The 26,594-nt window shown below is 43.8% G+C and overlaps 1 protein-coding gene and 1 long non-coding RNA gene across 7 annotated transcripts in view; one reads left to right on the top strand and one right to left on the bottom strand.

Annotated features, from left to right (window-relative positions):
- The window catches only part of fancl (FA complementation group L), an 18,785-nt gene extending 10,645 nt beyond the window's left edge, over positions 1–8,140 (bottom strand). For 2 of the 3 annotated variants that reach the window (XM_076973880.1, XM_076973879.1), the window contains exons 1-7: positions 7,540–8,140; positions 7,262–7,320; positions 7,032–7,092; positions 6,861–6,917; positions 6,600–6,697; positions 4,020–4,116; positions 2,671–2,739 (exon numbers count right to left, since the gene is read on the bottom strand). In XM_076973880.1, the coding sequence (XP_076829995.1) occupies positions 2,671–2,739; positions 4,020–4,116; positions 6,600–6,697; positions 6,861–6,917; positions 7,032–7,092; positions 7,262–7,320; positions 7,540–7,626 (528 nt within the window). In that variant the 5' untranslated portion in view covers positions 7,627–8,140. The remainder of the gene's footprint in view (positions 1–2,670; positions 2,740–4,019; positions 4,117–6,599; positions 6,698–6,860; positions 6,918–7,031; positions 7,093–7,261; positions 7,321–7,539) is intronic. The other variant, XM_076973881.1, reaches the window with a different exon arrangement.
- A 136-nt stretch (positions 8,141–8,276) lies between these two features.
- The window catches only part of LOC143475984 (uncharacterized), an 81,771-nt gene continuing 63,453 nt past the window's right edge, over positions 8,277–26,594 (top strand). For 3 of the 4 annotated variants that reach the window (XR_013121204.1, XR_013121203.1, XR_013121206.1), the window contains exons 1-2: positions 8,277–9,976; positions 14,490–14,637. This is a non-coding gene — a long non-coding RNA (uncharacterized LOC143475984). Of the gene's footprint in view, positions 10,066–14,489; positions 14,638–26,594 lie in introns of all 4 variants that reach the window. The other variant, XR_013121205.1, reaches the window with a different exon arrangement.

Below are 26,594 nucleotides of genomic sequence, written 5' to 3' on the forward strand. Positions count from 1 at the left end.
TGTCAATAGTACCTTGAGATGGTCTGAAACCACAGTGAGATTGGAGGATGTGAGAGTAGACAATTCAGTAGCACTCGGGCGAAGATATTCCCAGAGGAGGAGAGCAGGACGATGGCGTGACAGTTTCCACACTTCAATTTATCACCCTTCTTGAAGGTGGTGACGATGTTAATTTCTGAGATCTTCCAGATCTTGCTAATGATCTCCTCAAACGTGCATGCAAGTGCCTTGCCACCAGCCGTGAAAATCTATGCAGAAATACCATCTGGGTTTCACATTTAGTTCTTCTATTGTTGGCTTGAAGGATCTTTTCTAGGGTTGGCAGTCCACCCATGGGTATTTTCTGAGTGATAAGGAACTGATTAAATGGTGTCCTCTGTACTCCTTGGCAAGATGGCAGCCTCATCTTTCTTCTTTTGACCTGAGAGGTGGGAGACCATTAGTGCTTTGACCAGAGAAGGTCTTCAACTCCTAAAGGAAGCTTCTTGGGTTTCTTTCTGCTCGTCTTTGGGTGCAGCCAGTGTTTTGAGGCAAGCCCAATGTCCATGATGGTATGAACCATTTGGTGGTCTGTCAAGCAAGAAGTTCTTGATCGCACACTCTACGTGATGTGAACATCCTTCAGGTTGTGGGCATAGATAATTACATAGTCCAGAAGATGCCAGTGTATGGATTAGGCATGCATCCATGTAGTCCATTGCATTTGTTCTACGAAAAAGGTATTTGTGATGACATTTGTTTAGGAGGATGTCATTGTAATTAGTTTTTACCCCCACACCTTTGTTGTCAATAGTACCACTCCATATGTTGGAATCACACCCAACCCATATGTTGAAGTCCCCCAAAAAGATCAATTTGTCCAGCTTGGAGACAGCAATCTGTAGCAATCATATAACTATTACTTGATGTTCTCATCTGCAGCCAAGGTTGGGGACTAGGCGTTGATGATGGTGGTAACTGGTTGATATTCAGAGGCAGATGGTCAAAAGCCATTTGTTGATACCAATGGGAGGGCATATGAGTTGGCTGATTATCCAGCTCTTGAAAGCTAACACTATGGATGTGTGTGTTGTGGTTCAGTAGTACTTTCCAAAAGAAGGTCTTGCCCGAGGTGATCCTCGGTGGGGAGACGAGCTATGGTACTGAAGTTGTATCTTCAGAGTTCCCTGGTGATAATGGCAGTCCTTTGTTTCTGACAATCACTCTCACTATTATACATAACAACAAACTAATGTTATTGTGGTACATTTAATTGATTTGGTTTTGTTTCAACTGCACAAAGGTGATGCCACCAGGTATTCCAGCCAAGATGGAGACACAGCCTACGTTTAGGGCACCTTTTCTAGCTCCCTCCTCGTACAGAGCACAGGGGATCCTGAAAAGGACTCCACTGTCACAGATGTAGCCGCCAAATTGCACTCCTGTCTCAGTTCAAGGGCCAGACGACATGCTAGCGACCACTCCTACTAGGGACCTCCAGATTCACAGTGCTCTTCCCTTCGCCCTTCACCCCAGGACCTTACGGGTTAAAGGGGAGTGGTACCTTGACAGGATCCTGCATGTGAAACCATGTGTGGAAGCCAGGGCCATTAAAAAATCCTAAATGTATTATTAATTTTTTTTATTGAATGTATCCAAAGCAAGCCAAGCTTTAACCACCATATCAAGGTTATATCAGTGTGTTACTTCCTGTAAGGCATCTCACAATCACATTATAGGATTTTTTTTGTCTATATCAAGCCCAGCAAATAGCCTACTCATACACTGTGAAAGAGCATTAACCATTGTGTAAAAAACGTGTCTCGTTATTGAGGATTACATCCAGAATTGAGATAAGAAAATGTTCAGTGTTTCACATCTCCATATATACATCTTTCTGGAAACGACTCTCAGATGTACTTATTTTGTATGCCTTGTATAGAATTTCCCTTTATCAGTGGTATCAACGATGAGTATGTACCTTCAAATTAGTTTGGGGGTAATAACCACACTTTCACCATTTGCAATTCTGAGTTTCAAAAACGAGAAATCATATACATAAGGCACAGGTTGGGGTGGTATATCGAAAGCTTCACTTTTAACATCAGCCTTTATTACCACAACTGGCACACACACAAAGCGTGTGCACTCAGGTTTGATGAGTAGACCCCAGGGGGCTGGCAGGGTAGAGGGCCCTCACTGAGCTGCACTCCTGCAGAGTCACACCTGAACTAGAGTGCCAGCCACCACACACCTCACTCGTCCAGCCAAAAACCTCTGATCACCATTTCCATTACAAAACACACTTTTACCTAGCTACAGCACACAGGATCATTTACATGTTCTAAAGAGGCAGGTGGATAGCCCTTTCTCTTCCCAAGACCTTGAGGAGGGACGGGGGGGGGGGGGGGGGGGTTGCAACAGGAAATCAGAAGACCAGCTGGGCCTCTCACTGAGCAAACTTTCAGTCTCTGACAACAGTTTATCTTTTTTAAGAATGAATGCAACATCAAAGAAAGATCATTGTACAGAACACCTTTCATCATAAACATCTCCTCAAATGCCAACCTTGAAGTAATTAGCAGCATAGTGCTTGTAAAATTTATTAGAAACAGATAATTACAATGCTACAATAAAAGCCAAAGCATCTTAAGAATTCTCTTCAATATATAAACATTGAAGGTAGCGTACCTGTGGACTCCATGTAATGACTAGTGGGACAGGCAGGTCTGCTGAGCATTCTGGAGCTTCTAATGGGTACTAAGAAAAGCAGAAAATAGGGCAACAAAATCACTGTTTCTTTTCTTTCTTTACAGTAACTTATAGACACCGAACAATTTAGCCAGCGAAAAGAAAAACAATTTCCTAATCCAGAGAGGAATGTACTGAACAGTTTGAAGGCTAAATAATTTTCAAAATAAAATTCAATCACATCATTCTATTTCTGCCTTGTAACATCACTCTGATGAGGAAAACATCCTTGATAAATATTGTACATACTTGGGATACCTTTCCCCTTTCTTTCTTTTAGTGGAGCGTCTATACTCCGGGGGAAAAAAGAAAAATAAATGTACTGATATCAATATGTTTAACTACACAAACTCAACCATACTGAATCAACCCCAAGCGTCCAAGATAGTTCCTCTTGTGCAGAGATAAAACCGTGACAGTCTTTTAAAACCTTGGTACTATTATAGCACTATTTCTAATTCTATACACAGTAAACACTAAACATGAGACCATGGATCTGTAGCAGATGAGCAGTGGCCCCCATACCCACCCAGCATGGCTGAATGGAGCGGTGCTGTCTGCTGGAGGTCCAGTGAGAGGTGCTCTGCTCACACAGGATGAGCAGATGTGAGGCAGGGGGATCGCAGCTATTTTTACCTCTCAGTGGGCAGGTGGTCACAGAGGGTTCCTCACGCCCTGCTGAATCTCATCAGGACCCTGCACCGTGCCAGCAACCTGCCGCTGGCATCCCTACCCCACCACGACTCCAAGCCCAGAGGCACCTTGGCCCCTCTCTCCATCCCTCACACGTACACAGAGTGGGTGCTACCGCACCTCTCGCCTAGCTCAATTTCCTGCTTCTGCTGTGGCCCCTGTAATCACTTTATGGAGATCACTCACTGCCTTATCGCTCCCTGTGCACATCTCACCTTCACTCCTCTCTCCTTTAGGGGAAGTTACAATCTCACCTCTACATCTCTGTGCACAATCTTACAGTCACAGCAAATCAGTGCCACTCACCCGAACTTGGCTCAACTTCTAATCTAAACCAAGTTTTATTTCCTTTGTAATTTATTTACAGTAATAAAGTTTTAATTATTGTTATTCTCAGTTTACTGGTGCGCATACACTGTGAATTTGGATACTGTGGACCTTTTACCTGATGTAAATGTAATCTGATGTTGACAAAATAGCTTACATTTCAAATTCTAGCATTCATGAAGAAACAATTTAGTGAGAGCCAAACTCAGAAAAGCGGAGCACAGAAGCATTTCAGTGGGACACCATGCTTGAGGTAATGTTGGCCTCACCTTGGACTTAAGTTGGACTGTGATGTTGTGCATGCGGCCCGAGGAGTCGTCTGCTCTCAGCTTAAGAGTACGAAAGTCTGTATCGATGAAGAGTAGCCTGGCAGGCAAAACAATACAGGTGCACATTAGTACATGCAAACTCTCACGTATCAGACACAGGACAAACTTTATATGTTTTTTTTTCTTCTCACACTGGGGGAACAAAAAAATAACCTTACCCTGCAAGAAAACAACTCAGTGAACACAGACCCGTACACAAGTAATCTACATTTTTCCTGGCTCTTTTTTAACACAAACAAACATCGCTGAACAGTAGAGGCCTTAGATTGGTCTAGTGATTTGCTCCTTTGGATAGAATGTTTTACTTGTATTTGAGCATGGAGGTCTACATTTCCACATTACTGCTCCAGTTCACTGCAGATTTATGCTGGTTAATGTCCTGCTGTTTCACCTGACACAGTCCTATTTTTACTGATTATTCTTGAGTCATGTCAGGATATAACACATTATTGGCTCCAACACGCATACACACACCCTACGTCGGTGTGTTGCCCTCAGCAAAGACCATAAGAACACACATTCACACTGTCACACCGCACTTAGCTCCACATAAAACTCAGACAAGCACTGCTATGCAGCGGATACCTCTCTAAACCTACCCCCCCCCCCCCTCCACTGTTTACTACTACAATAGAACAGAATGGAATGACCTATTTTCTCTCCAATCTTAGATTACAAAATTACCCCCTCATCGCACTGTGAAGTAGCAGCAATTCTTCCACTCCTTACAATCTTGTTTTTTTTTTATTTTGAGGACTCTGTGTATCTTGCCCATTACCTCACGCAGTAACTGTACATCTAATTAACATAAGCACCAATGTTCCCATCTTTCTTACCATCTCCCAGTATGCACGAGGCATTCCATCACTTCCTGAATAATCTCACTTCTTAGTCTCCTCTCTTTACACTCCATAAAGCAATGAGATGAATATTGCATTCAGTTACATGAACCTATGCATCAGAATCACACAATTCATTCATTTCCACTGAACGGAAAACCCTTTTTCCAGGCCAGAATGCCATTCTGCTACTCTGCATTCTACCCAGATCACCCAGCGAAGTATCTGGCCTTGCTGGCATTCACTTCAGATGATTGAAACAGCTTGACAGCTTGATGTCTTGCTGTGAGGATTGATGAGAGCATTACATTTGCAACTACAAAATCAGCGGCGCTCATAAACGTTGGGAGGAACATTTGGTGTGTGTGCATACAAACAGGCCATGGATGGAGATTAAACAGTATAAAATTTGTCTGAAAGAGTAATTCCAAAATGTAAGCTGTGATATTGTCCGGCCGGCTTCCGACGATTCTGTATCGCAGCTATTGAGAGTCAGCTGCTGAAAATAGCAAATGTTATTCCGTTCTCACAGGTGCCACCAGAGATCATGTGTTTTAAAATATAAGTGCCAGCTAGGCTGAGATGGCGAGAGCTACAGCCAATAGGAAACATTTTCAGGTGTCATTATCCTGGTGGGGTGTTAAAAGACTACGGTGAAACCCTCGGTTTCTATCCCCCATATATGTGCAAGGTGTGACAACCTCCCACCATAGCCCCGGTGCATCGACTGTCAGTGGGAAAAAAAAAAGAAAATGCAGAAGAGTTTTAGCTATGCATATCTGAGCAGCAAGCTTACCCCCAAATAGAAAAAAAATAGATATTGTCGTCTTTTTAATGTCATCAATTTTGCCTTAATTTCTAAAAAGTACAACTTTCACTATAATGTAGTTACAGAATTATAGCTATGATATGATCATCTGTAATTTTTCTTAATGCCTGACACTTTTGAGCTATTCTGAGGATAAGAGGGGAGTGAAGAATTGACCCCATCTTTACAGTAATTAACACTAAACGTGCCTTCTTCAAGGCAACTAAAACTCATTAAAATGACCAGGTTCTGCAGCACTTCCCCTAGCCTACACCAATCAGAGTCCATAACTATGCCAGACTTGAGGCTATTACCACTGATACAAATTAAGGATCTTAATTAATCTCAAGTGCATTTCCAGATAGAGCTGGTGTACAATACTTCTGACTGCAATTCAGGGCTGAAATGGGCACCTTGTCTCGTCTCTCATATAAGTTCGACATTTCCCCATTAAACTTAAGAGCGGGTTCCCAATTAGAACAATTTGCATTTGCTAATATCATAATTATATCTCTGAACATTAATAGAATGAGGAAAGTGAGAATCCTACCTAAAATCACAGCTTGACACGTGGCTTACCGACCACATTAACCCTCTCTGTTACAAATGAAGACTGAACTGAGTGATTTTTGCCTTTTAGGAATACGTTTAAAACTGCTGCATGATGTTGATTAGGATCATACATGTCATCAAATTATATCAAAGCACTGATCAGGTCATTTTGGAAATAGATTATATAGATATGTTTTCTCAAAGCAAACTGAATGAGCATGAAAGCTCCACCTCAAGGATACAAAATTATGAATTTATTAATGAAAAGAGGAAGACGTCAGGAAAGCAGGAGAAAAAAAAGATTAAGTGACCATGTCTTACTTATCCCAACCAAGACTCTCAATCTCTGTGAGAAGTTGTGAATAGTACTGGGGTGGTGGTATGGTCTGACATCCTGGCTGGCCCTTCAACGCCACTTCCTAACCCAAAATAATGAAAGCATATCGAAACATTCAGTGTATGGTAATAAGGCCAAAACATAGTACGTGTACACCATGACGTGTGAATACATAAAACGTAACACTAAAAGTGGAAACCACATATCTCATAGAGGGTAAAACGACAAACATTACAAAAAATTACCAGTATTGTCCTTAGCTCCAAAATGAAACTGACCAAATCTGAAGAATGATGTAACCTCTGTAAGTAAATAAACAAACAAGACCCATTACTCTTTACCTTCATTTCCATTATGTGATTGAGTATTCAGCTAATTAGTATTTTAGTATCAAAAAGCATTTTGACTTAACATACCTGTTTAACGACATGCTCATAACCTTTAAGAATCCGTTTCAGCTGCCAACAACAGTGCAATCTGCCAACAGTTATGATGAATTAGTCAAACAGCACCAGTTAAATGGTAGTTACACCAGTTACATGGTACCTATCTCCAGCACAGAACACGAGTACACATGATGTAGGTTTGCTAGGTTCGTTAGTTATCCATCTACAGCTCTAAAACAGAGTAATACGATGTCTCATACTTTGCCTGTTTCAGTTGATGGTCTGAGGGCAGAGTTATTCTCAACCTGAAGTCTTTCTCCTGCCAAAGAACACACGTTCTTACTACCAGCTTGTTTGTGTGTGTGTGTGTGTGTGTGTGTGTGTGTGTGTACGTCCGTGTGTATGGCACTGCACAGGTAGCTGTGTGACAGCAGTCAAAGTTAACAGGATGTGTTAAGCCTGACTGTTTTTAATCAGCTCACTTCATCTACGTTAATTTAAAGTACAGCAGGTTAGTTATCTAGTCAGATGTACCCACCTGTACAGAGATGAAGCCGTCGTACACCGTCTTCTTCTTATCAAGAGGAACTAATAAAGGACACTCTACCAACATGCCACCAGACATTGTTGAACATATGAACAAAAACAGAAGAAACAGAACCGCTGGCGCCCTATTTACACACCTCTACAGAACCACGGGCGACCCAGCGGCGCAGCTACACCATCAGCCCGAGTCAGAACCAGGGCGACCCAGCAGCCCGAGTCAGAACCGTGTCTACTCGCTACTGGCGCGGCGCTAAATTAGCTATACTGCTAGCTGGACGGCTAATTCAAAACTTCCCAACCCCATAGACAGCCCAACGGCTTTTACAGTTTACTTGCACAGTACCGCTGACAGACATCGCACATTGAATGGAAACAGAAGCAGGCTTAAGGAACAACACAGCTGTACGTTTTAAAATGTCTGAATCAGGCGTTTTAAACTAGCCGGCCGAGTCACCCTGAGTTAGCTGTAGCAGCAGGCTAACGGGACTTTCCCGCACTGAGATCAAACCGGGACGACGTCACCGATACTCAACTACCACAACTTTATTTGAAGAAGAAGGGGGGACAAAACACCGGTAACGGCTCCTCAACTACCACAACTTAATTTTGAAGAAGAAGGGGGGATAAAACACCGTTAACGGCTCCTCAACTACCACAACTTTATTTGAAGAAGAAGGGGGGATAAAACACCGTTAACGGCTCCTCAACTACCACAACTTTATTTGAAGAAGAAGGGGGGACAAAACACCGTTAACGGCCGCTCAACTACCACAACTTTATTTGAAGAAGAAGGGGGGACAAAACACCGTTAACGGCTCCTCAACTACCACAACTTTATTTGAAGAAGAAGGGGGGACAAAACACCGTTAACGGCTCCTCAACTACCACAACTTTATTTGAAGAAGAAGGGGGGACAAAACACTGTTAACGGCCGCTCAACTACCACAACTTTATTTGAAGAAGAAGGGGGGACAAAACACCGTTAACGGCTCCTCAACTACCACAACTTTATTTGAAGAAGAAGGGGGGACAAAACACCGTTAACGGCCGCTCAACTACCACAACTTTATTTGAAGAAGAAGGGGGGACAAAACACCGTTAACGGCTCCTCAACTACCACAACTTTTTTTTTTGAAGAAGGTGGGACAAAACACCGTTAACGGCCGCTCAACTACCACAACTTTTTTTTTTGAAGAAGGGGGGACAAAACACCATTAACGGCCGCTCAACTACCACAACTTTTTTTTGAAGAAGGGGGGACAAAACACTGTTAACGGCCCCTCAACTACCACAACTTTATTTGAAGAAGAAGGGGGGACAAAACACCGTTAACGGCTCCTCAACTACCACAACTTTATAATTAAAAAAAATCTAATAATCCAGTCAAATCTTTTTTTTCTGTCCCCCTATTCTTAAAAAAAGCTTTATGGTTGATTTGTTTCTATGTTTTACAGAATGTCTTAAGCTCACTAGAGCATAAAGTGATGTAAACAGACTTCTAGTCAGCAGGCAGGATGGCTAACCTAGATAGCTAACTTAACTTTTTAGCTACAGTGCGTACTTAAATTTTAACGTATATGATTGCAAGTGATATTAATCTTTTCTTGTCCGCCAATGGCAATGAGGGTAGGGCAATTGTCTTTTCTCTTTTTCTTTAAAGTTAACAAATACTTTTTAAATTAATTTATTTATTCATGGCAATGTAATGTTCTTCTGAATAATTGTAAGGCATATTCTTTTCGAATGGCCCAGTTATAGGTAGCCTGTTTTAAGTTTTTAAAACTAGAGATTTTCACGGCAGATTTCACCTTAGAATCCACAGGCCTACCTGTACACTTGCTCAAAAGCAGCTACCTTTCTTTTGCCATTTACACACTATGCACTTCACAGTTTGTCAAAGCCTTTGTACTGAACGTATACATAGCAATTTATTATAGCCTATAAGTAAATGCAGTTCAGCTTCATTTCTTAGTTTTCCTTTGTAGTAGCGTTGAAGACACCAAACCATTTATTTTTCATTTAGGCTACATTTCCTGTTTCAGTGATGCATTTAGGTGTTATTGTTTGTTTGTTTGTTTTAAAAAACGTTTCTTGTACAGTAATGCCTACATATTCACCCTTGTATGATTACCTTAATGGAATTGCTTGTATTAACAACCACGTGTAAAGGATTCAAGTGTATTATTATATAGGCTTTTGCTTGTGAGGAGTGTGTCAAACGTGCATGCTACACAGCCTAGAGAGATTGATGTTTTGTCATCCACCTGCTTCAAAGCTGTAAAACCATCCGCAGCAAAGACAAACCTACCCAGCTTCAAAATCCAAACAAAGAAATCTTAGTGGGCTGTTTACATATCTGTGGAGGGATATATGGGCTTGTACTGATGAGGTGCCAGCATGGTTGAAAGATTTCAGTCCCTGCACAACGGGTGAGTGTTAAATGCCTCTTTTTTTCACTGTTTTGCTACCGCGAGGGACAATTTAAGGCGATTTTGGCTCTGGCGTTGGTTTGGAGAGGGTAAGCCTGGCAACCTTGCACACAGCGACGCTGTCTCACCCTCGCACGCAGATCGTTACATCCATGTGCCGCACTAGTGTTAACAGCAATTTTGGAGTTAAAGATTTATGCAATTATGTTTTTTTTCTGAGCAGCAGAACAAATGCATAGACCGTTTCTTTTTCTCCCCACTGTTCCTCTGATCCGACATCTAGCGTCCTTTTATACCTTTTGAGCAGGGTGATCTATTGTGCCTTGTTTATCGCCAGCCATGGTCACTTCTCTGGAATGCAATTGGCTGGAGCTGCACCGTGTGGGTCTTGCTCCCTGCTTTTTCTCCCCCTCTCCCTCTCTCTCTCTAACAGATTCCTTTGAAGCGAGACAAGAGCAGGGGTGGCTGGTTTATCGCGCTCTCTCCTCGCCATGCATGCATCTGAATGAGAATAGGGCGCTATTGTTCTGGGAAGATGCTGCTATACGGAGAGGACCAAATGTCTAAAGCTAGTTTGGACATTGTGAGGAAGGATCATTAAATGTTTTCATGTGTGGAAGGAGCTAGCTTTGGCTCCTGTTGAGTACATGGGTTGAATACGTGTATTATACAATTTATTTATTTACATTATTTAGTTAAGTATTTAATTTTATTATTTTACTAATTTAAATAGTGCTACTACTAATACTAATAGTGCTACTGTTTTTATTATATGATTTTATATTTCAAATGACATGGAATTGTAATTTTAGGTGCTGTGTCTAATGTGATTATCCTTTTTCACTGACTCCCGAGCAGCCCCGTAATGAGCAGAGTTATGCTGTGTGATCACTGGCATGTGCCTTATTTTGTGCTTTAGCAGAACTCCCTTTGCCGCCCGTATTTGAACGACTAGTGTAATGAGATGGATCAGACCCTGGTGTGGGACTGACCAGGGACGCAATGCGTGGCAGCTATTTGGCCGGTGTCCTGGACTGTCATTAAGCTCTCTTTATGGAGCCATGCGGACTGTACATGTGGCACAATATGTCGGAGGAAGTTAAAGTGTCCCAGCCCACTATCCTTGTTCCCCCTCATTTAAGGTGCGTGCAGCCTGCACCGTGTCTGTGGCACGACTCTGGACTGCATTTTATCGCAAGCTAAACACCTCAGACTTAAACATCATTTGGATACAGATAGCCAAAAGCTGGAATTCTAGCAAACACATTCGAATGTACTTCACAGGGTGGGTTTCTGTCCATAAAGAGATTATCATATTGGGGGGAGGAGTGTTATGAGGGACCGGTAGCTGCATTTGATCCTGTTGTCCTCAGCTGTTATCTCCATGGCACCCATCCACGCCAGTTTAAGAATATGCAACATGGCTAATTTGCTGTGTCATGTGCTGGACCAAACCTTCTTCTCCTGGAAGTGAAGCAGACACTGTGAAGACTTAGCCTGGATTACAGGACTTCAGAGATAGCGCTGAATCCAGCCTCCTGTCTGACATGAATTGATCGGATTAGAAAGGGTGGATTGTAGCCCCCAGGGAAAACCATGCAAGTTGTATAGTTGACTTTTCCCCCTCTGTGTCTGGAAGACAGGGTGTGCTGGAAAAGGAGAACATCTCATAGGGGGCAAATATCAGAAAGTGCCTAGGTCTAATGAGAAAGGGCTTCTGTGTGACGAGAAAGAACCAGGGTCTGATCAGACAGGGTTAGGGTTTGATCAGACAGGTCTGGGGTTTGATCAGACAGGTCTGGGGTTTGATCAGGCTGGTAAAGGCTTAGGCATCCAGTCAATGCCGCCATATTGAGTTGTAGCTGCTGCTCAAGGTTATACTGCAAAAGAGAAGTATGACAGTGTGGGTGTGTGTGTGTGTGTGTGAGAGAAAGTGTTAATGTTTATACGTGCATATCTTCCACACGGCAATGCTTAACACAAGCATCTGCTGAGATTCTTATACTCCCGTATAACCCTTGAGGCGCAGGTGTGTAACCTATACCTTGTCTGTGATGTCATACCCAGTATTCACTGTGAACAACAAGAACTGTGAGGAAGACTGCGCAAATTCTGGCACTCACAGAGCAGACTTTAAATAGAGCTGCTAGTCTGCAGCAGTCTGCTGAAATGCTATTTTGCATTGGTCACCATGATGCAGCTGAAATGAGTTGCTGTAACCTGTGCATATATTTACATCCTGTAATTAGGATGAGCATACTACAGGTAATACATGTGCAGCTGATTAACAAATATTTCTTCTGTCTCTTAGAAACCAAGATCAATTGCATTGTTTGGATTAATAATATTAAGTATTCCCAAGTAAGATTGCATATGACTGCCACAAAGTGTACTTGATGCAATTATACCTGAAGAGCCTTTGCCTTTTTGTTTGTTTGTGTGTGTGTGTGTGTGTGTGTGTGTGTGTGTGTGTGTGTGTGTGTGTGTGTGTGTGTGTGTGCGCGCGCGCACGCGTGCGTGTGTGCATGCATACATGTATATGTTTGAGGGAGGATGAAACTGATTAATATTGTCAGCACACAGTATACAACAGCTTGGCTTTGATCATAACTAATCTGACATTCACACCTTATATATATATATATATATATATATATATATATATATATACACATACACATGCACACACATTTATTGTATGAATGTACAATTTATAGATTTTATGAGTTTGTGTGTGTGGAAGGGTGGGGTGGGGGGTGGTGTATTTGAAGTATAATTACATGCTACTGTACAGTCTAATATATACAATGTATACAAACAACTAATATGCCATTACATGTTACACTTATTACATCTGTGTTAACAAAATATATCTGTGATTTAATGAGGTCATCTCATCTCCAATATTGTCATTAAATGAAAGGCTGTAAAATATTGCATTTCTCCCCATAACCATGTGTAGAGACACAGCACCTCTGTCATTTTGTCAAAGAATCAGGTTCAGTCTAATGGATCAATTTTTTGATTATTAAAGCCAAGTCTCTATGGGGCAAAAATAATGCATTCTGCATTGATCTGCTTCCAACCTTTTACTGCCATTACTTCAGTGGCTCACACATTTAAAAGACATGTTCACAAGAATGAAGATTTTACAGATTGACAAAGAGACGAATAAAGCGGCAGCATGCAGTGCTCCCATTTTCACTGTGAGCGACGCACTCCAGAGAAGTCAGCAGACCACCCCAGCTGCAATCATGGCACACACGTTTAGCGCGCGTGACTACTGCATTTCTGTGTACCGCCCAGTACTGTGATTAGTTAGATAGCTTTTTACTGTACTGGGTTTTTAGTAAGGAGAAAGCAGAGCTGCGTGGTCTTTCTCATTTTATCTGACCTATCTGATTCTATCTGACTTATACCCAGTAACTGTATTGTAGGAACATTGAGCAGTGTAGTCCTCAACACTTTTCTCAGTGGCAGAGTTTGATTTATGGGAGGAAGGAAAAAAACCCCAGGAAAACTGTCCTGATGTAGTATGGGGAGCAGAAATACACGCAGCCAGTATTGACCAAATGTGTGAGAATGAACCCTAGAGTTCAGGACATAATGATCGCAGAGCACTGACTCCATGAGCTGTGCCCACAGGCTAACCGATCGATAGCCCATCAATAGCTTTTTATTAAAATTGTTTGCAAGGAAATAAAAATCCATATTGTTTTGCTGAAAAAAGAGTAAGAAATGTAATTTATATATTTATATGTGTTGGACAGATGAGTAGATGGAAATATTGGTTGATATGCATGATGGAATTACAGCTTTGTTCGTTTTTACACAGTATTGTAATCGCCCACCCCTCCTCCTTGTCAAATTGATTTACCTGACTAATGCATTTGTGATTATCCTATTTTTACTTATTTCAGCCAGGCTGAATTAACTATCATATTACCATCATATCAAGATCAGATTAATAACACAAGTAATTATTACACTTTGGAGAGAAACTATGTGCAGCGTGGTTGCTATTGATTCCGCTCAGATGTCTTGGGCAAACAGAGAGGAGGACTGCATGTGTCTGATTTCGGTTTATTAGCACATATTATTTTCTATAATACATTCTTGTGTGTTAAACACCACGAAGGCCTTTTAAAGGAATCTTTTTGCAACAGCTTGAAATATGAGGCAGTAAAATTCTCAGCAGTGAAACCTGTCACCCAGCAAGCATCGTCTTCCTCTCCCCTCCTCTCCTTCACACATTGTTCTGTGCTTAAATCAGATCTGTAGTGCTCCCTCAGTGATAGACCATTAGACATATAATGGAATTTGAAGAGCATCTTTATTTAGAACAGCCATTCTGGAGATTACTGAATAAACTACCCACCTCTTCTCTTCGCCGAGCGTGGAGAGGAGAAAAAGGGAGAAAAAAGAGAAGGAAGAGCAGATAGGTGTGGAGGCTGAAAGGGAAGTACAGTGAGAGTTACATTGCCTGGGTTTTTTTTGTGGCTTATCTTTGCAGAAGAGGGGGGAGAAAATCAAAGCGGTTGGGAGAAACCGACGGCGAGGTGAGCTCCGCAATGGAGGACGGCTACTTCCTGTTCCTGCCGGAGTGACCCGCAGGTCTGAGGAGGAGTGAGAGGCTGACTGAAGAGAGAGAGAAAGAGAGAGTAAGTATGAAATGAGCGGGGCATAACAAAAGAGGGGTACAGGAGAGGAGAGGGAGGGAACCGGGGAGGGTGGGTGGGTGTTCATCGGAATCTGGGTGTTTCATTGAGAGTGGAGGCCGGTGTGGCAACAGCTGTGCTGCACTGTGGCTGTCTGGGGCTTCAGGTCACTCCCCCCCCCCCCCCCCAGTCCTCCCGATTTTAATCACGCTGCTGTTTTGGTGAGACGTCGCCGTTGTTACAAATGTGGATTCTTGGAATTGCTGCCTCTAATTCTGTTCATTTGCATCAGGCATGCTCAGATTCGGATGCGTTTATATTGATTAACATGCTCGGCTGAATTTTTTACGGTGCAACCAATATGTCACTAGGTGTGCTGAGTTGTAGTAAGTTGGTGTTCCAGAACTGCCTGGCGCATCAGATGTTTGCAGGTTGTGGTGCATTTTTAAAGTGAGCAGCTGTATATTCTTGCCTTAAAACATATTATACCTTTTCACATGCTTTAAGCCTTTGTAATTATCATCCCAAAAAGACCAGTAAACTCACTGTAGTGGCACATACCAGCCAAAAGAGGGCAACATGATTTCAGAATTCCTCAACTTGCCTGAACGCTATCGTGGATAGCGGGTTAAACGTGTAAGTAACAATAATTTACATTCGGTCTTGGAATGGCTTCTCTGTGCCGTCAGTCAGCAGTTCAAAGCAGGTCCACACACTTGGCAACAAAGGAGAGTGTTGTCACATCGGTGAGATCCTCCACACTGGGATGAAGTTCTCTGCAGTCAAGGTGTCTTCATGAAAGGACCTCGCCATGGTGGCAGAGGAATGAAAACAAAGGAGGCATTAAATGTGCCCATCTCTGGAGAAATGCACATCTCCTCCCACCGCGCTACTGCCAAAGATCACCTGGAACAGATTCTTGTACATTTCAACACTTTTTGTTTTACAGGGATTTAATTTAATTTGAATTTCTTTTGGGGGGGGGGAATAGATTTGAGAAAAAAAAAGTTGATTTAGCATGTATTAAAAATCCTGCTGATGAAGTATAATGATAATAGAACACGGGAGCTTCGTAATAATTGTTCCACTCATCCCTTTTTGTATGAGTCAAAAGTAAAAATTAGGGTCATTGCAAAATTACTTCAGAATATCTTTGTCATAGTGATGCCACATCTCCGTACTGTTCATGTTATTGTATGTTCAGTGTAGTGATTGACAGATGGAGGTTCGTGACTTTTCAAGAGTGTGCAGTGAGCAAAGATAGAAGTGTGTGAGGCAGCTGTTCTCTACTGTGTGTGTAGGGGTAATCTCACTTCAGGTCTCCACCTTACATAAATGATTTTGTCCAGGATAGAGACTTTGTTCCTGACCAGAGGCCAGTGCTGAGGTCAGTTGCACTTTAGCCTCTGGCCAGCAGAGGGAGTGCTTTTCAAACAGCAGCCAGGTTTGGGCCGAAGCAAGGTCAATTGTTCTGTACCTCACTCTTAATTATGTTGTATTTTTTGGTAAATGTATAGCTAGTTTTGATGTGAATTTTACTGGGCTAAAATTTTTATATTCTATGTATTTAACTTGTTTAAATTACATAAACTTAAACTAAAATGATCTGATATTATGGCCAATGTTGGAAAAAATAATTCTTTGTACATTAATTGTCATGTTAAAGGTAATTAGCAATGACAGTTTTTCCATTCCTTTGACTTTTAGCACGTATAACAGTAGCATGGCATTTTGTTCAACATGGTCTTACCTTCATGCCATCTTCTCACTGCATTGTTTTAATGTTTCCTTTCCAGTCTTCTCCTCTCAACCTCCCATCACTGCTGTCACTTTTATTTCCATAACAGCAATGCACATGTAGCACAATTCAATTAGGCTGGACATGCTGTACAATTAGGCTTTTCTGTTACAGAATTTAACGGTAAATTACTTGCATATTTGCCAGTCATTTGCGAGTGTGGTCTGATTCATTTGACTCCCTGTAGTCTCCGGGCAGAGAGTCGGGGGACATGGCTAGACTGGACTTCATATAACCCACATCTTCATCTTCAGCACCAAACATAAAGAAGACAGTTAGGTTGCCTTTAGATCTCCTTTTTTAAACTTATACCATGTCTATCTCTGTTGAAATTAATTTGACACGCGTTGTTCTCGGGAGGTTATGTTATGATCAGTTATGATTATTAGATTATGATTGTATCTGTTGGCTGGGCTCTGTTTGGCTGTGGTGAGTTGGGGTGATGTTGATCTTTTATCAGGTGCATGCAGACCTTCTGATCCACTGATGAAGTCCAGCTATCCCACTCCTGATGCCTCCTTGAAAGAACTCATTATAGATTCATTTTTCTTTCTTCTCTGGCAGTAACTGGGTTACAGAGTGAATATTGGTCGCACAGATATGCTGATGTTGACATTTTGTGTTGTTCTAAATAGACACAACAAATAACTGCTTGTCTGTTGTATTGCACTAAGCTAATTGATTAGTAGTACATCCAGTGGACTGGTGCGCAAAGGGTTGTTTTACCGCAAATGTATTCAGGCTAATTTTTTATTTGTAGACCATTATAAATGGTTGTGATTTTAACTAGATTTTTATCACACAATGTTTCTAATTGTCTTATGTTTACTTGCACCTACATTGTCAATTGTTATTTATAACTCAACTTGTATTACACTTGTTCAGTTAAAAAAAAGTGTTAGGCATCTGTTACCACGTTCACACAAAGCAGTCTGGGAGATGGTGCACCGTGACTCATTCGCTGCCTCGCGGCGGACGGCCGTTTGCTGTCCGCCGCATCAGACCGATTGTCGCGATGAGCGTCTACTCCGCCACGGCAGTGAAGGGCGCGAGCGGGGCGCTTTACGGCACAGACGCACGCGCTCCGCCCAGCCTGACGCCGCCGCTCTCGCGCGGTGACACGACACCCTCTCCCGAGCGCCCAGCCAGGGACGGGTCTAATCGACAATGGCAGAACATTCTCGGCTTAATTTTAGCCATAATGACTGAGGGAGGTGAAATGATACCTTAAAGGGAAAGGCACAGACAGAGAGAGAGAGAGAGGGGGGGGGGGAGGGAGAGGGAGAGAGAGAGGGGCGAGGGAAAAAAGGAGCGAACTTGAAGGTGATTAGTTGTTCTGGAGAATCTTGGCTGTGGAGGCAGGAACACTAATCCTTGCTTTGGTTGGAATCATTTTGTGCAGCAGGTCTCTGATTCCGCCCCCTCTCTCAATTTTAAGACCCGTGTCAAACTCAGGCTCCTCTCCCGCGCCTTGCTGCTCTCATTTCCTATGCCTTCTGGCGAACTCTGCTATTTATAAGAAATCATTTTTCTTTTCGCTTTTATTTAATTCTTTCCTCCTTGTTTGATTTTCTGCCCTGGTTAGGAAGGTGGCCAGATGAGTGGCAGAGATCCAGAAGGTTCCACCACTCACTGCTTCTCACATCCTCACACTGAACACCCCGTGTAGCAACTGTGTGTGTCAGGCCCCCCCTCCACCCACCCGACACACACTCCCTCACCGTCACACATGCACCAATAATCTCAACTATATAGCCTTGAGCCCGCGCCTTCATGGCTTTTTCTTCATATACTTTTGTTAAAAGCACCCATCTTATTTCTGTAGATGCCATAGGCTAAGCCAAGTGCAGTGTTTACTGGTTTGGGAGACGGCTAACTCTGTTTCAGATCCAGATCGTGCTATTTGTTTACATTGATAGGTGTATCCAGATCAAAGTAGAGCTAAAGGCCCTTGCATTGATGCCTGTGTTTTTTTTCTGTGTGTATGCTGTTTTCAAAGCAGTCATATTTTATGTCAGGCTCAATAACCCTTTGTGCTTTGGTTGTGCAGAACAGAGCTGCCCGTTTTAAGTGCGGAAACGCACTTGCCCAAAAACCAAAAGATTGATTTTAATCCCCATTGGTGTCTTTTGAGAATCCTCAAATTCACTGTAGTGAAATTCACTGTAGTTGTATTTATAAATTACAGGTCAACTGACATATCAAAGTAAAACTTTTTTTTTACTGCATAAAAAGTAAAACTTTCAGTGCATAAAAAAATCACTCTTAAAAAAGAACTCCAGTTTTCTGGAGTTGCAGATCTCCAAGCAGAGGATCCATGTCTCATTCTGTTGTGACTGTGTGAAAACGAGAGCGCTGTGAGTGCTTGAAGCTCTGTTTGCTGAATGGTCACTTGGAACTAGGCAGAAGCAGACGATGGAGATTCCACAGGATGATGAATGGAGAAAGACCTGCTGCTAAAATGTTTCGTATTACACAAGCTTTATTGTGCTTTCACTCCATCCTTTCTTTCCCGTCCCTCACTCCCCCTCTCTCTAAAGTCAGTAAAATTAATTTTCCTGACCTTTGAGTATCCAGAGCAGCAGAGCTCAAATTCCATACTTTATTATTACACCGTTTTATTTTACTATAAAATACGGGCAACAGGATAACGAGAGGCGAGAGATTCCTCTTATTGATTTCTATTCATGACCAGGAATAATAATTAAAACGGAAGAAACCAGCACCTGGTCCTTGGGTGAGTGTTTAGAAAGGAATAAAACTGAGTTGCTCAGAATTCTGCTCGCTCCTTTGGATTGAACATGTGTTGTGTGTGTTAATTTACCACAGATTATGAAGACCAGCAGGACAGGAGTGTGAATGTAATACCTCTTATGAATTATTCACACCAGGTAGTAATCTGAAACAGTTACTAGGAAATGATGTTACATGGTGTCTTTCTGTCTTATACAAGCCACAATTTGTACGCCCTGTTCAAGTAGGACAAAAGGTCATAAGTGTTTCATAAGAGATGCCAAACTCTGGTGCTTTTAATCTGGATTATTGCATGTGCGTTTATGTGTGTGGAACAACGTCAGCACACCCAATGTTTTGCTGTTGGGCCTTCAGTTTGCAATATTCTATCGTGAAACACTGTTAAACTACAGTGGGAAGCTTAAAAAGATCTGAAGATAAACAACTGTTCACCTTTGACCTTTCACTTGTCTCTGGACTGCCCGTGCCGGCCCCCTGAGATGGGCATAACCGACAGGACAAAATTAATGAAGTGAAACTTTTTTACTGGCCTCACTGACCTGCTCATGGGAAACTTCATCCAACATGCTAATGCGCATTCCCAAACACAGTCCACTGATAGATATCGATATAGAGTTTAATAAATGTGCTAGGAATGGCACCTGAAACGACGCTCACATAATGCAGTTTGACAGTGTATTTGTACTAATAACCCCTAAGAGTGGTGATAAAATAGCGGGTTCTCCACTGTAGGTGTGATTAATGCGGCTGGAGTAATTAAATTCCATTAGGCCCTGGGATCACCTGCCGGTGCAAACGGGCGGCAGGCCTCGGCAAGCCAGCCAGGAGTCCACAGACTAATGTTTTTTAAAGTGCTGCTCCTGGCCCCAGAGAAGGATGCGCTAACGTAGGACATCTGCTCCCTGTTGATGGCTGATGGTACTGATGCATTGGATCATTAAGGGAGGTGGGTGGTGGTGGTGGTGGTGGAGGGGGGGGAGTGATTGTGGTAGCAACAACAGGAAAAAAAAGGCGGCGTGCTACAATGCAGACATAGACGTGCGTCTGTGATCTCCTGCATGCGTGACCTGGCAGTCTGACGGTGCAGGGCTGGAGTCTGTGGGTGTAGCCGGCAGGTCTTACTGCAGGACGTGGCGTAGCAGGGCTCGCTGGGAGGAGCTGGCCTCCTGCTGCTGGCTGGTGCCGTGGGCCTTTTTTTCTCTCTCTCTCTCTCTTTTTTTTCCTCCTCCGGCTTGTTTTTCACCCTCTGCTCTGTCCTCCCGGTAGATGAGCGGCAAACCCCCCAGCCCCTGCTGTTTTGCAGCAGATTCCTGAAGACTGGCGTCACTGTGGGCAGAAAGAGGCCTGCGCCCTTTGCAAATGGCTACGGTAATGACCCACTTGGGAGGCAACAGTTCAGCGTGGCTGCGGATGTGTCCAGGTGCCACAACATAAGCATTTCATTAAATATTGAAGCAACCGCTTTCAGTTACAGTGGCAAAAAAAAGAGGCATTTGGCAACATTCCAAAAGCGACTAAATGTATGTGAGCATGTGAGCGTTCTCGCTCTCTCTATTTCGTTGCCCGCTTTTCTTACTTTCTTGCTCTTTCTCTCTTTCTCTCCCTCTCTTTTTCTCCTTTTGCCGTCTCCTCTCTCTAATCACTTTCTGGTTTTACTTGACCTTTCTTCTGCTAATTAGTTGCCTTCTTGAAATGCATTATGGGTAATCTATCTTGGGTGATCCAGCTTCCCACTTCCCGCTCCGGTAATCACTCTAAATGTATGAATGATTTATTCAGCAGAGCCATTTCTCACAATCTTAAAATACACAAACCATAAAATAAAGCCCAATTATTACCTAGCTGGAGCAGGCCCTGGGCCCGGCCGACCGCCGCGTGGTCGCTGCGGCTACGGCGGCGGCTAGCGAGAGGGCTCCCCGTGACGAGTGAAACAAGCGGAAACCGGGGAGGGACTTGCAGCTGGCTGGCGCGGAGCATCACGCAGCTGACTGCAGTAATGGGAGGTGTGGGGGTGGCGTGCCGGTGCCCATGCTGCGGTAAATACCGTCTGTGTGGCGGCGCGAAAGTAGCGCTCGCGCACCCCTCGCGCGCTTAACTACCGTGGGCCGGCCTGCTCAGGTGACGCGGAAAGAAGCCGCAGCGAGGCGCACGCTGCCTACGTGCACATTAACGGGGAACTTTAACAAATCGCTGAACATCTTCTGTGCTCTGTTACACAAAGCACATTGTTTAGCCAGCATCGAAACTTCAGACTTTTGTCTGACATGTAGTTAATGAGAAAACCATTAGGAAAGGCTATTTGTGAAACAGATTGTGTGCATGCTTGCATTTGGGGGGGTGTTTGTGCTGGTGTGTGTGTGTGTGTGCGTGTGTGTGTGTGTGTGTGTGTGTGTGTGTGTGTGTGCACACGCATGCCCAGGTTGCCCACTGGAAATGGGCAGAGCAGATGTGGAGAGCTGAGGCCCTTGGCTGCTGCTAGCTCCTGGGATCCCGTGTTGACATGTGCCTTCAGGTGCACAACACCCCCCATTACACGCATAACAGAGTTAGTTCCCTACAACAAGCCAGAGCCAGGAAACAGAGTACAAGGCTCACTCACGCTCTCTCTCTCTCTCTCTCTCTCTCTCTCTCTCTCTCTCTCTCTCGCTCTCGCTCTCGCTCTCTCTCTCTCTCTCTCTCTCGCTCTCGCTCTCGCTCTCTCTTTCTCTCTCTCTCTCCCCCTCTCATCTCCTCTCTCTCTGTCTGTCTCTGTATCTTTGTGTACACGTGTGTGTGTGTGTGTGTGTGTGTGAGAGAGAGAGACACACAGAAGGAGAGAAAAAGTAGGAAAAACAGGAAAAAGTAGGAAAGCACATTAGAAAAATTAGCAGATCACCATATTAACACAGGTAAAAAAAAAAAAATTGGTAAAATGTAGCCATATAGGCCTACTGTCATTTTTAATATTGATCAGTTAAAATGTGATTATGTTTAATGTATTATATTATTTTATACAGTTTTTATACACATTCACTGCATGAGGAGGTAAAATTAATCTCTTATTTACATGTTGCATATTGCTACATGTAGAATATTGTGTCATCTTCCAGATGTGGAGATCCCTTTTGGAATATTCTTAACAGATTTTGTGTTATATAGTTAATATATTAACATATAGTTAATATTATGAATATGTGGGAGGTTATATTCAGTATCAGTGTCTGAAAATGCACTTAAATGTCATTAAATGCACTAAATGATGATACAAATTTAATGTGTTCAGTATTACATTTGATATGATTATTCAGACTTGTTTACATTAACTTTTGGAAAAGCAGTTCTGAGAATACTGACATTTATTCAAACAATGGAAGCAGTAAATATCTTTCCCACACTATGAAACCACGTCAGAGTTATTCTTTGAAATAAAACTGGTGCTCTGTCATATCTTTTCCCTAAGAAAGACATGCACAGGTCTCCGAAAGAATGTGCGTCAATTAGGTCTGATGTAAAAAGAAAGGACAATTTATTGCTCTAAGGATTTATTCAATTTAACTCTGTAATTGCCTGCAATTCACATGCTCATTATATTACAATTTAGTGCATTTAACACCAGCTGTTATAGAGTTAATGGCAGGAGCTATAGGGAGCTGCTCACATGATCCCAAGTGACTCTGCACAAGGTGTAATTCCACATATTAACTATGAGGCCTAATTCAAGAAATGTCAAAGGACTCCATTTCTACCATAAAAGTCATGGTAAGGCATACAAGAGGGAAAAAAAGTAGCTTTTTTATTTTTCTACTTAATGCTTAATAGTCCTCACTCACAGGTTAAGTGTGTGTGTTTCTCTAGTGCTGTGAGGAAGGCTTTGCTGATCAGAGTGATGCCTCTCACAAGCCCAGTGGCAGCTAATGTGGCTGCTTACAGATGCCACACAGGAAATCCTTTTTGTTTGAAAAATCCACGTTCATTGCACTTTAATTGCACCAGTTGGCACATTTGAAATGAAGTTCATTTGCAGTAACCAAGTAGTTCTTTTGATATTTTATCAGCAGTTGTGCGTATGTACGTGTGTGTGTGTGTGTGTATGTGTGTGTGTGAGTGTGTGTTTAGAGACATACAGGGCGAGCAGTCTAATTGTTCGGGTGGCTCTGAGTGTCTGTGTTTGTGGGCTGATTGTTTACCGCTCCTTGCAACCCCTCCTTCTTTCTCTCTCTCTCCCTCCCTCTCTCCCTCCATCCCCTTCCCTCTCCCTCTCTCCCTCTCTCTCTCCTCTTCTTTCCCCCTCTCTCCCTCTCCGTCTCTCCATCGGCTGTAAGTCTAAAATTTTAATTACGCCGGCTGACAGGCGCGGTGCGTGATGCACGGCGCTGCATCTATCATGGTGCGAGGGCTACGGTGGCTCGGCCCGAACCGCCTCGTTCTCCAGCGCCCGAGCAAGGACTGAGCAGCAGGTGCCATATTACTGTGTACAGAAAAGCAATTAGGAAGCATATTGGATGAATGAGGAGTGCATTAATATTAGCAAGTACATTTGTCAGTGGGTTTGATGCGAGTCTTTTTCTTTTCTTTATGCAACATTAAGATTGTGGCGCTCATAAATTCTCCGCTTAAATTGCCATCTGTTCCCCTGTCAGGCCACTCTGAGACAGAGAGGGGAAGAGTTGGTGGGGTGTGGGTGTGGGGGTTGAGTTTTCTCCTCTTTTTGTCTCTCTCTTTTTGTTCTGATCATACTATTCTTTATTGCACAGGGGGGGTGTGGATTTTAATTTTTTGGCTGGCATCGCTGCTGCCCCCCTGCATCAGGCTGGCGTGTCCAAACATGTTCCACAGCTTGGGGTGGACTCCAAAAAGAAAAAACAACAACAACAACAACAGAAAAACGCCCTTTTTTGTGCATTCTCTCTGAACAGCGATATATTTAACTCCATTTTATATTTAATTAAATCCAGCCTGCAGACGGTAGAATATCCCTTGGCAGCGGTGCGTTTGTAGGCGTGGATTAGAGCGGGGCGGGGTGGGGACGGCTCGCGGGACGGTGGACGCCACCCCCCCGTCCCCGTCTGGCTGTCTCGGGGGCCGGAGAGGAGAGTGCTGGGAGCCGGCTCGCGTCATCGCTGCCCGCCTGCTTCTCAGGGCTATCATCGCAATAACACGGACGGCTTAATGACGGCACGTCCAGCCGCTGTCACAGGGAGATTACTGTCAGCGTGTCCCGTACCCGCAGGGGACGTGGGGTGGGCCGGGGCCAAGGGCTGGGGGAGGGGGCCACACAGAGCCCCATGGTAATTAGTCAGCCTGCAGTGTGCGTTAAGTGGACTGAGCAGCCAACAGTGTGTGTGTGTGTGTGTGTGTGTGTGTGTGTGTGTGTGTGTGTGTGTGTGTTGCATATGCATAGGCACTGTGCTCACTGTTTGTCTGAATTTTACCTGCTCTTCTGATATATTGCCCCTGTTTTTGCCAGGCCTTGCTGTTAGAAGTGTGAAGGTGAATTGTACAGGTCTTACTAGCAATACAGTCGAGTCTGACTGTCAGGCCACACTGAGCATCAAACTGTAATGGGAATATCTGAAAAGCCGTAGTACACTCGTCAACATGAAGGGGTTTCTTGTCTTTTTTCCTACCTCAGCTGTAGCGCGGGACACACCTATGGAACCGCCTGTGCGTCAGTGTGAGTGGAGGGTTTCGTGGAGCTTAGTGTAAGTTCTTGACACCGTAGCGTCTCTGTCTAGTGTGGAATCAGCACTACTGGGAGCCTGTCGTGTGTCCTTCAGCTGGGACTCGTGTGCCAGTGGGCCGTTCATGTGCCATGTAACACCCACCCCCCACTCTCCCCTCCAGCTGTTCGCCTCTGGCCCGGAACATTCTCAGATGGTTCCTCTCTGTCATACGCACCCCACTGCACCAGCCACCAGGCCCTGTGCTCCAACCCTGGGTTTTATGCTCAGGCAGTCATCTCAGCAGAAGCCAGTGGCCACCAGAGAAGGCTGTGCGACAAGGCTTCCTCCCAGTGCAGACACCTGTGTTTGGATATTGTGAACAGTCAAGTCTCCCCACTGCCAGTCTCTAGAGTGAGCCAAGATTCGGAGGAATTGTCAGTTATGGGTTTCGTAATCTGTATTGCAGACATGGGCTTAGGGATTAAAGAGGAGGAGGAAGCGAGGGAGAATGGCCCTGTTTGCTGGGATTCCTCCCTAAGTACGCCTAGATGGTGTAGGCTCCTTAACACACACCCCGGCCTGTAGGCACACACACACACACACACACACACACACCCTGGCCTATAGGCACACACACACACACCCCGGCCTATAGGCACACACACACACACACACACACACACACACACACACACACACCCCGGCCTGTAGGCACACACACACACACACACACACACACACATATACACACATATACACACACACCCTGACCTGTAGGCACACACACATACACACACACACATACACACACACACACCCGACCTGTAGGCACACACACACACACACCCCGGCCTATAGGCACACACACACACACACACACACACACACACACACCCCGGCCTGTAGGCACACACACACACACACACACATATACACACATATACACACACACCCTGACCTGTAGGCATACACACACACACACACACATACACACACACACACCCCGACCTGTAGGCACACACACACACACACACCCCGGCCTATAGGCACACACACACACCCCAGCCTGTAGGCACACACACACACACACACCCCGGCCTGTAGGCACACACACACACACACACACACACACACACACACACACACACACACACACACACACACACACACACACACACACACCCTGGCCTGATGTTTATGGCTGAAGAGTTGAAGAGCCCCTTTTGAAATGGGAAGGCTAACTTTCCCCACCTAGTGTTCTGAATTAGTACAACTTCTTTTTTAATGGCTTGTATCTTGTTCCAAATCAGACTCGCTTATAAAAGCTTTACTGTGTTCTGTATCTTTGAGAGAGAGGGAGAGAGAGAGAGGGAGATAGGGAGAGGGAGAGAGAGGGAGAGAGAGAAAGAGGGAGGGAGGGAGGGACAGACAGGGGAAGAGAGAGGAAAGAAGAGGCCTGAGATAAAGAAAGTAAAGAGATTTGACCAGACTTTATCTGTGTACAGGGCTTGTGTGAGGTAAACTGCATGTGTGTGTGTGTGTGTGTGTGTGTGTGTGTGTGTGTGTGTGTGTGTGTGGGCATACACACATATACACCATTGTGTGTACCTGTGGGTCCCCTCACGTTTGCGTAGCTCTCTTTGGTAACAAGACAGAAGTTTATCTTAGCACTATTGTAGCTGAAGCTCTCAACAGGTCTCTGCATGATCTGGTGCTATTATGCCTCCTCATTGTTATTCATGGGCTATAACATGGCTGAGTGTTTC

Source organism: Brachyhypopomus gauderio, chromosome 15 (assembly GCF_052324685.1).
Source record: "Brachyhypopomus gauderio isolate BG-103 chromosome 15, BGAUD_0.2, whole genome shotgun sequence".
In the NCBI taxonomy this organism is placed as follows: domain Eukaryota; kingdom Metazoa; phylum Chordata; class Actinopteri; order Gymnotiformes; family Hypopomidae; genus Brachyhypopomus; species Brachyhypopomus gauderio.